Raw genomic sequence first — 12255 nt, forward strand, 5'->3', positions numbered from 1 at the left:
GCACATAGTAAGCACTTAATAACTGCCCTAATTTCCCTTCTAGACTGTGAGCCCACTGTTGGGTAGGGACTGTCTCTATGTGTTGCCAACTTGTGCTTCCCAAGCGCTTAGTACAGTGCTCTGCACACAGTAAGCGCTCAATAAATACGATTGATTGATTGATTGATTTTGTTAATGATGTGCACTTAGCTTTAATTCTTTTTGTTCTCACGACTTGACACCCGTCCACTTGTTTTGCTTTGTTGTCTGTCTCCCCCTTCTAGACTGTGAGCCCACTGTCGGGTAGGGACCGTCTCTATATGTTGCCAACTTGGACTTCCCAAGCGCTTAGTAGAGTGCTCTGCACCCAGTAAGCGCTCAATAAATACGACTGAATGAATGAATGGACTGAGTGCTTGGGAGAGTACGATACAACAATAAACGGTCACATTCCCCGCCCACAATGAGCTTACAGTCTAGACTCTGGTCTTCTAGACTGTGAGCCCATTGTTGGGTAGGGATCGTCTCTATACGTCGCCAATTTGGACTTCCCAAGTGCTTAGTACAGTGCTCTGCACCCAGTAAGCGCTCAATAAATACGATTGAATGAATGAATGGACTGAGTGCTTGGAAGAGCACGATACAACAATAAGCAGTCACGTTCCCCGCCCACAATGAGCTTACAGTCTAGACTTCTGGTCTTCTAGACTGTGAGCCTGTTGTTGGATAGGGATTGTCTCTATACGTCGCCAATTTGGACTTCCCAAGCGCTTAGTACAGTGCTCTGCACCCAGTAAACGCTCAGTAAATCCGATTGAATGAATGAATAGCGTGGGAGAGACAGACATTAATGCAAATAAATAAAATTACAGATGTGTATGTAAGTGCTTTGGGGTTGGGAGGGGGGCAGAATAAAGGGAGCAAGTCAGGATGACACAGAAAGGAGGGGAAGATGAGGAAAAGTGGGGCTTAGTCTGGGAAAATGGGCGTTCAGTAAGGTTTTGAAGCGGGGCTGTCGAATTTGAGGGGGGAAGGCATTACGGGTCAGAGGCAAGATGTGGGATAAAAATAATAATAATAATAATGGCATTTGTTAAGTGCTTACTATGTGCAAAGCACTGTACCAAGCATTGGGGAGGTTACATGGTGATCAGGTTGTCCCACGGGGGGCTCACAGTCTTCATCCCCATTTGACAGATGAGGTCACTGAAGCCCAGAGAAGTAAAGTCACTTGCCCAAAGTCACCCAGCTGACAGTTGGCGGAACCGGGATTTGAACCCGTGACCTCCGACTCCAAAGCCCGGGCTCTTTCCACTGAGCCACGCTGCTTCTCGTGTAGAGGTTGTCTAGATTTCGGTGGTGAGAGGAGAGATCAAGGCATGGAGCGAAGGTTAGCGCTTGAGGAGCCTAGTATGTGGGAGAGAAGAAGGAGAGAAACAGCATGGCTCAGTGGAAAGAGCCCGGGCTTTGGAGTCAGAGGTCATGGGTTCAAATCCCACTTCTGCCAATTGTCAGCTGGGTGACTTTGGGCAAGTCACTTCACTTCTCTGGGCCTCAGTTGCCTCATCTGTCAAATGGGGATGAAGACTGTGAGCCCCGGATGGGACAACCTGATCACCTGGTAACCTCTCCAGAGCTTAGAACAGTGCTTTGCACATAGTAAGCGCTTACTAAGTGCCATTATTATTGTTATTAAGTAAGGTAGGGTGGTGTGCTTTACAGCCAGTGGTAAGGAGTTTTTGTTTGACGCCAGGGTGAGTGGGCAACCACTGGAATTTTTTTGAGGACATATCCTGAACTTTTTTGTAGAAAAATGATCCGGGCAGCAGACTGGAGGTGAGACAGGAGACCTGATCACCTGGTAACTTCTCCAGAGCTTAGAACAGTGCTTTGCACATAGTAAGCGCGCAGCAGACTGGAGGTGAGACAGGAGGCTGGGAGATCAGCAGGAAGGACGATGCAGTAACCAGGCGGGAGAGGATAAGGGATTGCATTAACGTGTAGCACTTTGGATGGAGCGGAAAAGGCAAATTTTAGTGATCAGGTGGGACTGACAGGATATAGCGATGGACGGAATACGTGGGTTGAATGACAGAGAGGTGTCAAGGATAACGCCAAAGTTCCGGGCTTGCGAGACGGGAAAGGTGGAAGGAAGGAGCTCTCAAAGCCCTACGGAGAGCTCACCTCCTCCAGAAGGCCTTCCCAGACTGAGCCCCCTTTTTCCTTTTTCCTCTCCTCCTCCCCATCCCCGCCGCCCTACCTCCTTCCCCTCCCCACAGCACCTGTATATATGTTAGGACAGATTTATTTTACTTGTACCTATTTACCATTCTATTTATTTTGTTAATGACGTGCATCTAGCTTTATATCTATTTATTCTGACGACCTGACACCTGTCCACATGTTTGGTTTTGTTGTCCGTCTCCCCCTTCTAGACCACAAGCCCGTCATCGAGTAGGGACCGTCCCTATGTGTCGCCGACTTGTACTTCCCAAGCGCTTAGTCCAGACAGTAAGCGCTCAATAAATATGATTGAATGAGTGAATGAGTGAGTGAATGGTGCCGTCTACAGTGATGGGAAAGTCAGGGGGAGGACGGGATTTGGGTGGGAAAATACGGAGCTCCGTTTGGGACGGGTCAAGTTTGAGGCGACGGGAGGACGTCCGAGTAGAGATGTCTTGAAGGCGGGAAGAGATGCGAGAGGAGGAGAGGGATCGGAGATGGAGATTTGGGAATCGTCCGCATTAGAGGTGCTAGTTGAAGCCATGGGAGCGAACGAGTTCTCCAAGGGAGTGGGTGTGGATGGGACGGGATCCAGAGCTGCAACTTGAGAGACCCCCACGGTTAGGAGATGGGGCACAGAGGAGAAGCCCGCGACGAGACCGAGAAAGAACGGCTAGAGAGATGAGAGGAGAACCGGGAGTCGGCGAAGCCAAGGTTGGATACTGTTTCCGGGAAAAGCCAGTGGCCCGCAGTGTAATAAATAATAATGATGGCATTTGTTAAGCGCTTACTATAATAATAATAATAATAATAATAATAATGATGGCATTTATTAAGTGCTTACTATGTGCAAAGCACTCTTCTAAGTGCTGGGGAGTTTACAAGGTGATCAGGTTGTCCCACGGGGGGTTTACAGTCTTAATCCCCATTTTACAGATGAGGGAACTGAGGCCCAAAGAAGTGAAGTGACTTGCCCAAAGTCACACAGCTGACAAGTGGCGAAGCCGGGATTTGAACCGACGACCTCGGACTCCAAAGCCCGGGCTCTTTCCACTGAGCCACGCTGCTTCCCTATGTGCAGAGCTATGTTCTAAGCACATGTACTGTGTGCTTATGTACACATGTACTATGTGCTTATGTGCTTCTAAGCATGTGTACTATGTGCAGAGCACTGTTCTAAGCGCTGGGGGGGATACAAGGTGATCAAGTTGTCCCACGTGGGGCTCACAGTCTTCATCCCCATTTTACAGATGAGGGAACTGAGGCTCAGAGGAAGTGAAGTGAGTTGCCCAAGGTCACAGCAGATATGTGATAATAATGATGATGGCATTTATTAAGCACTTAGTATGTGCAAAGAACTGTTCTAAGCGCTGGGGAGGTTACAGGGTGATCAGGTTGTTCCACGGGGGGCTCACAGTCTTAATCCCCATTTTACAGATGAGGGAACTGAGGCTCAGAGGAAGTGAAGTGACTTGCCCAAGGTCACACAGCAGATATGTGATAATAATGATAATGATGGCATTTATTAAGCACTTAGTAAGTGCAAAGCACTGTTCTAAGCACTGGGGAGGTTACCAGGTGATCAAGTTGTCCCACGGGGGGCTCACAGTCTTAATCCCCATTTTACAGATGAGGGAACTGAGGCCCAGAGAAGTGAAGTGACTTGCCCCAAGTCACCCAGCTGACAATTGGCAGAGCCGGGATTTGAACCCATGACCTCTGACTCCAAAGCCCGGGCTCTTTCCACTGAGCCACGCTGCTCTCGTGGCGGAGTCGGGATTCGAACCCATGACCTCTGACTCCAAAGCCCGGGCTCTTTCCACTGAGCCACGCTGCTTTTCAGTGTCGAAGGCAGCTGAGAGGTCCAGGAGGATTAGGATAGAGAGGAAGCTTTCTTCCGGCCCATTGCAGCCATACTCCTTCTGTCAATCAATTAATCAGCCAAGGGTGTGTATTGAGCGCTTACTGTACTAAGCGCTTGGGAGAGTACAATACAACAGAATCAGCAGACACGTTCCCCGCCCACAAGGAGCTTACAGTCTAGAGTTGAACAGTGCTTCGCACATAGCAAGCTCCTTGTGGGCAGGGAACATGTCTGCTTAATCTGTTATATATTAGCAGCATATGTTAATATACAATAACATAGGATATAATATGTTCTTAAAAAATAATAATAATAATGGCATTTATTAAGCGCTTACTACGTGCAAAGCACTGTTCTAAGCGCTGGGGAGGTTACGAGGTGATCAGGTTGTCCCACGGGGGGCTCACAGTCTTCATCCCCATTTTCCAGATGAGGTCACTGAGGCGCAGAGAAGTGAAGTGACTTGCCCAAGTCACACAGCTGACAATTGGCGGAGTCGGGATTTGAACCCGTGACCTCTGACTCCAAAGCCAATTGGTGGAGCCTGGATTTGAACCCGTGACCTCTGACTCCAAAGCCCGGGCTCTTTCCACTGAGCCACGCTGCTCCTCATAATGCCATCATTCATTCATTCATTCGGTCGTATTTACTGAGCGCTTCCTGTGTGCACAGCACTGTACTAAGCGCTTGGGAAGTCCAAGTCGGCAACACCTAGAGACGGTCCCTACCCAACAGTGGGCTCACAGTCTAGAGGGGGGAGACAGACAACAAAACAAACCATATTAACAAAATAAAATAGAATAAATATGTACAAGTAAAATAAATAGAGTAATAAATATTTACAAACATATATATATACAGGTGTTGTGGGGAGGGGAAGGAGGTAAGACGGGGGATTCATTCATTCATTCGTTCAGTAGTATTTATTGAGTGCTTACTTTGTGCAGAGCACTGTACTAAGCGCTTGGGAAGTACAAGTTGGCAACATATAGAGATGGTCCCTACCCAACAGTGGGCTCACAGTCTAGGAGGGGGAGACAGAGAACAAAACAAAACATATTAACAAAATAAAATAAATAGAATAAATATGTACATCATTGCCATCAAATGCCAACAAATGCCATCATTATTATTATTAGTGTTATTATTAGAGTAACAGAGGCAACAGTTCAACCCTTCTCGGCTCCTTTATATTATAACATATAATACAAGATGTTCTTAACAAATGCCATTATTATTATTATTAGAGTAACAGAGACGACGGTCCAACCTTCTCGGCTCCTTTATATTATAACATATAATATAAGGTGTTCTTAACAAATGCCATTATTATTATTATTAGTTTTAGAGTAACAGAGATGACGGTCCAACCTTCTCGGCTCCTTTATATTATAACATATAATATAAGATGTTCTTAACAAATGCCATTATTATTATTACTAGAGTAACAGAGACGACGGTCCAACCTTCTCGGCTCCTTTATATTATAACATATAATATAAGGTGTTCTTAACAAATGCCATTATTATTATTATTAGTTTTAGAGTAACAGAGACGACGGTCCAACCTTCTCAGCTCTTTTATATTATAACATATAAGATGTTCTTAACAAATGGCATCATCATTATTATTATTATTATTATTATTATTATTATTATTATTATTATTATTATCATTAGAGTAACAGAGATGACGGTCCAACCTTCTCAGCTCTTTTATATTATAACATATAAGATGTTCTTAACAAATGGCATCATTATTATTATTATTATTATTATTAGAGTAACAGAGACGACGATCCAATCTTCTCGGCTCCTTTATATTATAACATATAATATAAGATGTTCTTAACAAATGCCATCATTATTATTGTTATTATTATTATTATAGTAACAGAGACAATGGTCCAACCTTCTCGACTCCTTTATATTATAACGTATAATATAAGATGTTCTTAACAAATGCCATTATTATCATTATTATTATTATTATTATTATTATTATTATTATTATTAGAGTAACAGAGACAACGGTCCAACCTTCTTGGCTCCTTTATATTATAGCGTATAATATAAGATGTTCTTAACAAATGCCATTATTATTATTATTATTATTATTATTATTATTATTATTATTATTATTGTAACAGAGACGACTGTCCAACCTTCTCGGCTCCTGGCCCCGGCTAGGCCTTCGCGTTTAGAACCGGAAAGATCCCATTGACCCAAAACATGCTGAAATTCTCTCCAAGCTGCGAAGTTCCCCCGGAACAGATTTTCCACAAAGAGGCAATCATCCATGGGAAATAGAAACAATCCGTCTTCCTTAGTAGTAATAATAATAATAATAATAATAATAATGATAATAATGGCATTTATTAAGCACTATGTGCAAAACACTGTTCTAAGTAGCGCTTACTATGTGCAAAGCACTATTTTAATCGCCGGGGCGGTTACAAGGTGATCAGGTTGTCCCCCGCGGGGCTCACAGTCTTCATCCCCATTTTACAGGTGAGGGAACTGAGGCACAGAGAAGTTGAGTGGCTTGCCTAAAGTCACACAGCTAAGTGGCGGAGCCGGGATTTGAACCCGTGACCTCGGACTCCAAAGCCCGCGCTCTTTCCACCGAGCCACGCTGCTTCTCTAGTAGTAGCGTCTCTTAAGCGTTGGGAACCGTAAGGAGCTCTGGGAAAAAATGCCTAGGTCAGAATTCCTCTTCCTCCTCTTCCTTCTTTCCTTTTTTTCCGTAGTCTCTTCCTCTTCTCCCTCTTCCAACCCCCTTGGATTGGGTGAAACATCGTTGCCGAGCAAAGTGCAATACTGACCCTGTGAGGCCTTATTTAGGAGACAAAGACGAGGTCTCGGCCCTTAGATAATGATAATAATGGCATTTATTAAGCGCTTACTATGTGCAAAGCGCTGGATTCATTCATTCATTCCGTCGTATTCATTGAGCGCTTACTGGGTGCAGAGCACTGGACTAAGCGCTTGGGAAGTCCAAGTTGGCAACATATAGCCGGATCTAATGCTGGGCCAAGGGAATGAGTAGCAGCGTGTCCTAGACGGACCAGCTTGGGAGTCAGGGGACCTGGGTTCGAATCACAGCTCTGCCAAAAGCCCGCTGGGTGACCTTGGGCAAGTCGCTTAACCTCTCTGCGCCTCAGTTCCCCCATCTACAAAATGGGGATTCATTTTCTCTTCTCCCTCCTACTTATTCATTCATTCAGTCGTGTTTATTGAGCGCTTACTGGGTGCAGAGCACTGTACTAAGCGCTTAGACTGTGAGCCCCATATGTGATGTGATGATCTTGTATCTACGCCAGCGCTGAGTACACTGTCAGCTGTGTGACCTTGGGCAAGTCACTTCACTTCTCTGTGCCTCAGTTACCTCATCTGTAAAATGGGGATTAAGACTGTGAGCCCCCCGTGGGACAACCTGATCACCTCGTATCCCCCTCCAGCGCTTACAACAGTGCTTTGCACATAGTAAGCGCCTAACAAATGCCATCATTACTATTTATTATTATTACAGTGCTTGGCACATAGTAAGCGCTTAACATAAACCGTGATTACAGAAGCAGCGTGGCTCGGTGTAAAGAGCCCGGGCTTTGGAGTCAGAGGTCGTGAGTTCAAATCCCGGCTCCACCAATTGTCAGCTGTGTGACTTTGGGCATGTCACTTCACTTCTCTGTGCCTCAGTTCCCTCATCTGGAAAATGGGGATGAAGACTGTGAGCCCCCCTGGGACAACCTGATCACCTTGTAACCTCCCCAGTGCTTAGAACAGTGCTTTGCACATAGTAAGTGCCTAACAAATGCCATCATTACTATTATTATTACAGTGCTTGGCACATAGTAAGCGCTTAACATAAACCGTGATTACAGAAGCAGCGTGGTTCAGTGGAAAGAGCCCGGGCTTTGGAGTCAGAGGTCATGAGTTCAAATCCCGGCTCCACCACTTGTCAGCTGTGTGACTTTGGGCATGTCACTTCACTTCTCTGTGCCTCAGTTCCCTCCTCTGGAAAATGGGGATGAAGACTGTGAACTCCCCTGGGACAACCTGATCACCTTGTAACCTCCCCAGTACTTACAACAGTGCTTTGCACATAGTAACCGCCTAACAAATGCCATCATTACTATTATTATTATTACAGTGCTTGGCACATAGTAAGCGCTTAACATAAACCGCGATTACAGAAGCAGCGTGGCCCAGTGGAAAAAGCCCGGGCTTTGGAGTCAGAGGTCATGAGTTCAAATTCCGGCTCCACCACTTGTCAGCTGTGTGACTTTGGGCGAGTCACTTCTTCTCTGGGCCTCAGTTCCTTCATCTGTAAACTGGAGCTGAAGACTGTGAGCCCCCCTGGGACAACCTGATCACCTTGTAACCTCCCCAGTGCTTAGAACAGTGCTTTGCACGTAGTAAGCGCTTGACAAATGCCATCATTATTTATTATTATTATTTTTGCTGTTATTATGATTGTTATTAGATGAGCAAAAACGCCCCCACCCCCGGGCAGCCCGGCTCCTGCCGGCGGGTTTTCTCCGTTACCTTCCCGGAGCGGAAGGGCGCCGCGGGCTTCGGATCGTCCGGGAACACTCCGGCGTGGCTCTCGCCCCCTCGCCCGTCGCCCCGCGGGTCTCCGGGTAAGCAAGCACGCCCACGCCTCCCGTGTTTCGCTCACTCAGGCAGCCACGTGAACTTCTCCAAACCGGCCGACGCCTTCGCCTTCGAGGAGGACAGCAGCAACGATGGACGCAGCGACGACTCTCGGGGCTCAGCGGGGTCGCCCCCTGACCCCAAGGCTCCGGAGACGCCGTTGCCGGCCCCCGCGGGGACCCTGCAGGTGAACGGACGGGACCGGGAGATCTCCAGATATGCCATCAATCAATCAGTCAATCAATCAATCGTATTTATTGAGCTCTTACTGTGTGCAGAGCACTGTACTAAGCGCTTGGGAAGTACAAGTTGGCAACATATAGAGACCGTCCCTACCCAGCAGTGGGCTCACAGTCTAGAAGGGGGAGACAGAGAACAAAACCAAACATGCTAACAAAATAAAATGAATAGAATAGATATGTACAAGTAAAATAAATAAATAAATAAATAGAGTACTAAATATGTACAAACATATATACAGGTGCTGTGGGGAAGGGAAGGAGGTAAGATGGGGGGGATGGAGAGGGGGATGAGGGGGAGAGGAAGGAAGGGGCTCAGTCTGGGAAGGCCTCCTGGAGGAGGTGAGCTGTCAGCAGGGCCTTGAAGGGAGGAAAAGAGCTAGCTTGGCGGATGGGCAGAGGGATTGGGGGCATTCCGGGCCCGGGGGAGGACGTGGGCCGGGGGTCGATGGCGGGACAGGCGAGAGCGAGGTACGGTGAGGAGATTAGCGGCGGAGGAGCGGAGGGTGCGGGCTGGGCTGGAGAAGGAGAGAAGGTAGGGGAGGTAGGAGGGGGCGAGGGAATGGACAGCCTTGAAGCCCAGGGTGAGGAGTTTCTGCCTGATGCGCAGATTGATTGGTAGCCACTGGAGATTTTTGAGGAGGGGAGTAACATGCCCAGAGCGTTTCTGGACAAAGACAATCCAGGCAGCGGCATGAAGCATGGATTGAAGTGGGGAGAGACACGAGGATGGGAGATCAGAGAGAAGGCTGATGCAGTAGTCCAGACGGGATAGGATGAGAGCTTGAACGAGCAGGGTAGCGGTATGGATGGAGAGGAAAGGGCGGATCTTGGCAATGTTGCCATTCTGTTTCCTCAGGCAGGAAACCATCCCCAGAAATTCTGCCTTGCTCCTTAGGGAGAAATTGGTCCTCGGACGTGGTGCCTGTCCCTCAGGGAGCAAACCACGGAACTCCCTCCACCCCCCCATCAGCATCCGAAGCCGCTCCTCGCCGGGAACCCCTTTCCGAAATCAAATGGGCCCTTCCCTCGACGTTCCCAGACAGCCCTGTCCTTCAGGCAGGTGGGGCGGAACAGACTTCCCCTCATCCCGATCAATGTCAGAGCTCCTCCCCTCTCTTACCGGGGATACTGAGTGGGGCCTATTTTTATTTTGTCATTGTCATTTTGCTTTTCATCATCATTGCTACCAAGCCTTACTCTGTGCCGAACGTGGCTGTCGAGACAGGACCATCCGATCAGACACGATTTCCGTCCCACGTAAGACTCACGATCTGAGGCAGGAACCAGTAGGTCTCTCATCCCCAAAATCCAGCGCTTAGAACAGTGCCCAGCGCTTAGAACAGTTGTTTGCACATAGTAAGCGCTTAACAAATGCCATTATTATTATTATTATTATTTGACAGACGAGGGAACGGAGACCCGATGAGGTTAAGTTGGCTGACCCAAGTTAGGCCGGTGGCCGTGCTAGAATTGAATCCAGGTTCCCGGGATCTTTCCCGAGGCTCCGCCGCCTCCTTAATTTCTCCTCTTAATGCCGCTCTTCGGCTGTTAGTTTGGCCCTCCTAGACTACGTCAACGCGGGATAGCAGAGAAATTCCAAGGCAGGTGGTGAATCTTGGCAGGACAGGTTGACTGGCCCCGGCTCGGGCGGCCTGGGAATTCTCTCCGAGGTTTAGCCGGCTGACACAGCGGTGCCCCGTCTCCGAATTCAACATGCCCAGCTTGGTCCAGAGTCAAGCGGGAAGCTTTTGGACGGGAAGAAGTGAGAAGTCACGTGTCAAACGTCCGTCCATCTGGGTGGCAAACCTGGGGCAGCGTGGCTCAGTGGAAAGAGCCCGGGCTTGGGAGCCAGAGGTCAAGGGTTCGAATCCCGGCCCCGCCACTTGTCAGCTGTGTGAGCTCGGGCGAGTCACTTCACTTCTCTGAGCCTCGGTTCCCTCACCTGTAAAATGGGGATTAATCAATCAATCAATCAATCGTATTTATTGAGCGCTTACTGTGTGCAGAGCACTGTACTGAGCGCTTGGGAAGTACAAGCTGGCAACATATAGAGACGGTCCTTTCCCAACAGTGGGCTCACAGTCTAGAAGGGGGAGACAGAGAACAAAACCAAACATATTCACAACATAAAATAAATAGAATAGATATGTACAAGTAAAATAAATAGAGTAATAAATATGTACAAACATATATTCGTTTATTCATTCAATTGTATTTATTGAGCACTTACTGTGTGCAGAGCACTGTACCAAGTGCTTGGGAAGTACAAGTTGGCAACATACAGAGACAGTCCCTACCCAACAGCGGGCTCACAGTCTAGAAGGGGGAGAAAGACAACAAAACAAAACATATTAACAAAATAAAAGAGTAAATATATACAAATAAAATAAAAATAAAATGTGCAAAGCACTGTACTAAGCATTTGGGAGAGTACAATATAACAACAAACACAACACATGCCCTTCCCACAAAAAGTGCTGGAGAGAGTACAAGTAGTAGACAGGATTCCTATCCTCAAGGAGCTTACCATCAACCTGGAGAGACGGACATTAAAGTAAATGACAGGAGGAGGAAGTAATAAAATATAAAGCTGGATATGTAATTGTTCTGGGCTTATGTGAGTACCAACTGCTTAGGTGGTCTATCATAATAATACTAATGGCATTCGTAAAGTGCTTACTATGCCCCAGGCACTGTACAATATACAGGTATACAGGATTAAGACTGTGAGCCCCCCGTGCGACAACCTGATCACCTTGAATCCCCCCACCCCAGCGCTTGGAACAGTGCTTCGCACATAGTAAGCGCTTAACAAATGCCATCATTATTATTATTTTTATTGGGGAAGAGTTTAGGGAGGGGGGAGAGAGAGATGGAGAGAGGGAGGAGAGGATGAAAGAGACAGGATTACCAGAGGACGGAGTCTAGTAGAGGCCCAGTCATTCTGTGAGGGGCACCGCGGTCTGGTTGGGGGGCAGAGACCCCCCCAAAAAACACACACGAGAGCCCAGCAGGGAAGACGGTCACTTCCTTGAGACCGCAGAACTCAAAGCTGGACTCCCCCTCGGCCTGCCGGGCGGGAGGGACTGGACCCAGAAATGTCAGCCAGTCGCCGAGCACGGAGCGAAACTTTTACGTTAACGCCGAGTCAGATTGCCCGGTAGTCCTACGCTGGCAAAATGGCCAGGCCGCCACCTACCTCAGTGGAAGGAGCCCCGGCTTGGGAGTCGGAGGTCATGGGTTCGAATCCCTGCGTGACCTTGGGCAAGCCACTTCACTTCTCCGGGCCTCA

General features: G+C 47.6%; 1 protein-coding gene across 3 annotated transcripts in view; it reads left to right on the forward strand.

Moving 5' to 3' along the window:
• MYOCD (myocardin) overlaps window positions 1-12255 on the forward strand; it is a 291154-nt gene that overhangs the window by 248366 nt on the left and 30533 nt on the right. For all 3 annotated transcript variants that reach the window (XM_038742905.1, XM_038742906.1, XM_038742907.1), the window contains exon 6: window positions 8751-8908. In XM_038742905.1, the coding sequence (XP_038598833.1) occupies window positions 8751-8908 (158 nt within the window). The remainder of the gene's footprint in view (window positions 1-8750; window positions 8909-12255) is intronic.

This window comes from Tachyglossus aculeatus, unplaced genomic scaffold, assembly GCF_015852505.1.
Source record: "Tachyglossus aculeatus isolate mTacAcu1 unplaced genomic scaffold, mTacAcu1.pri scaffold_1_arrow_ctg1, whole genome shotgun sequence".
Lineage (NCBI taxonomy): Eukaryota > Metazoa > Chordata > Mammalia > Monotremata > Tachyglossidae > Tachyglossus > Tachyglossus aculeatus.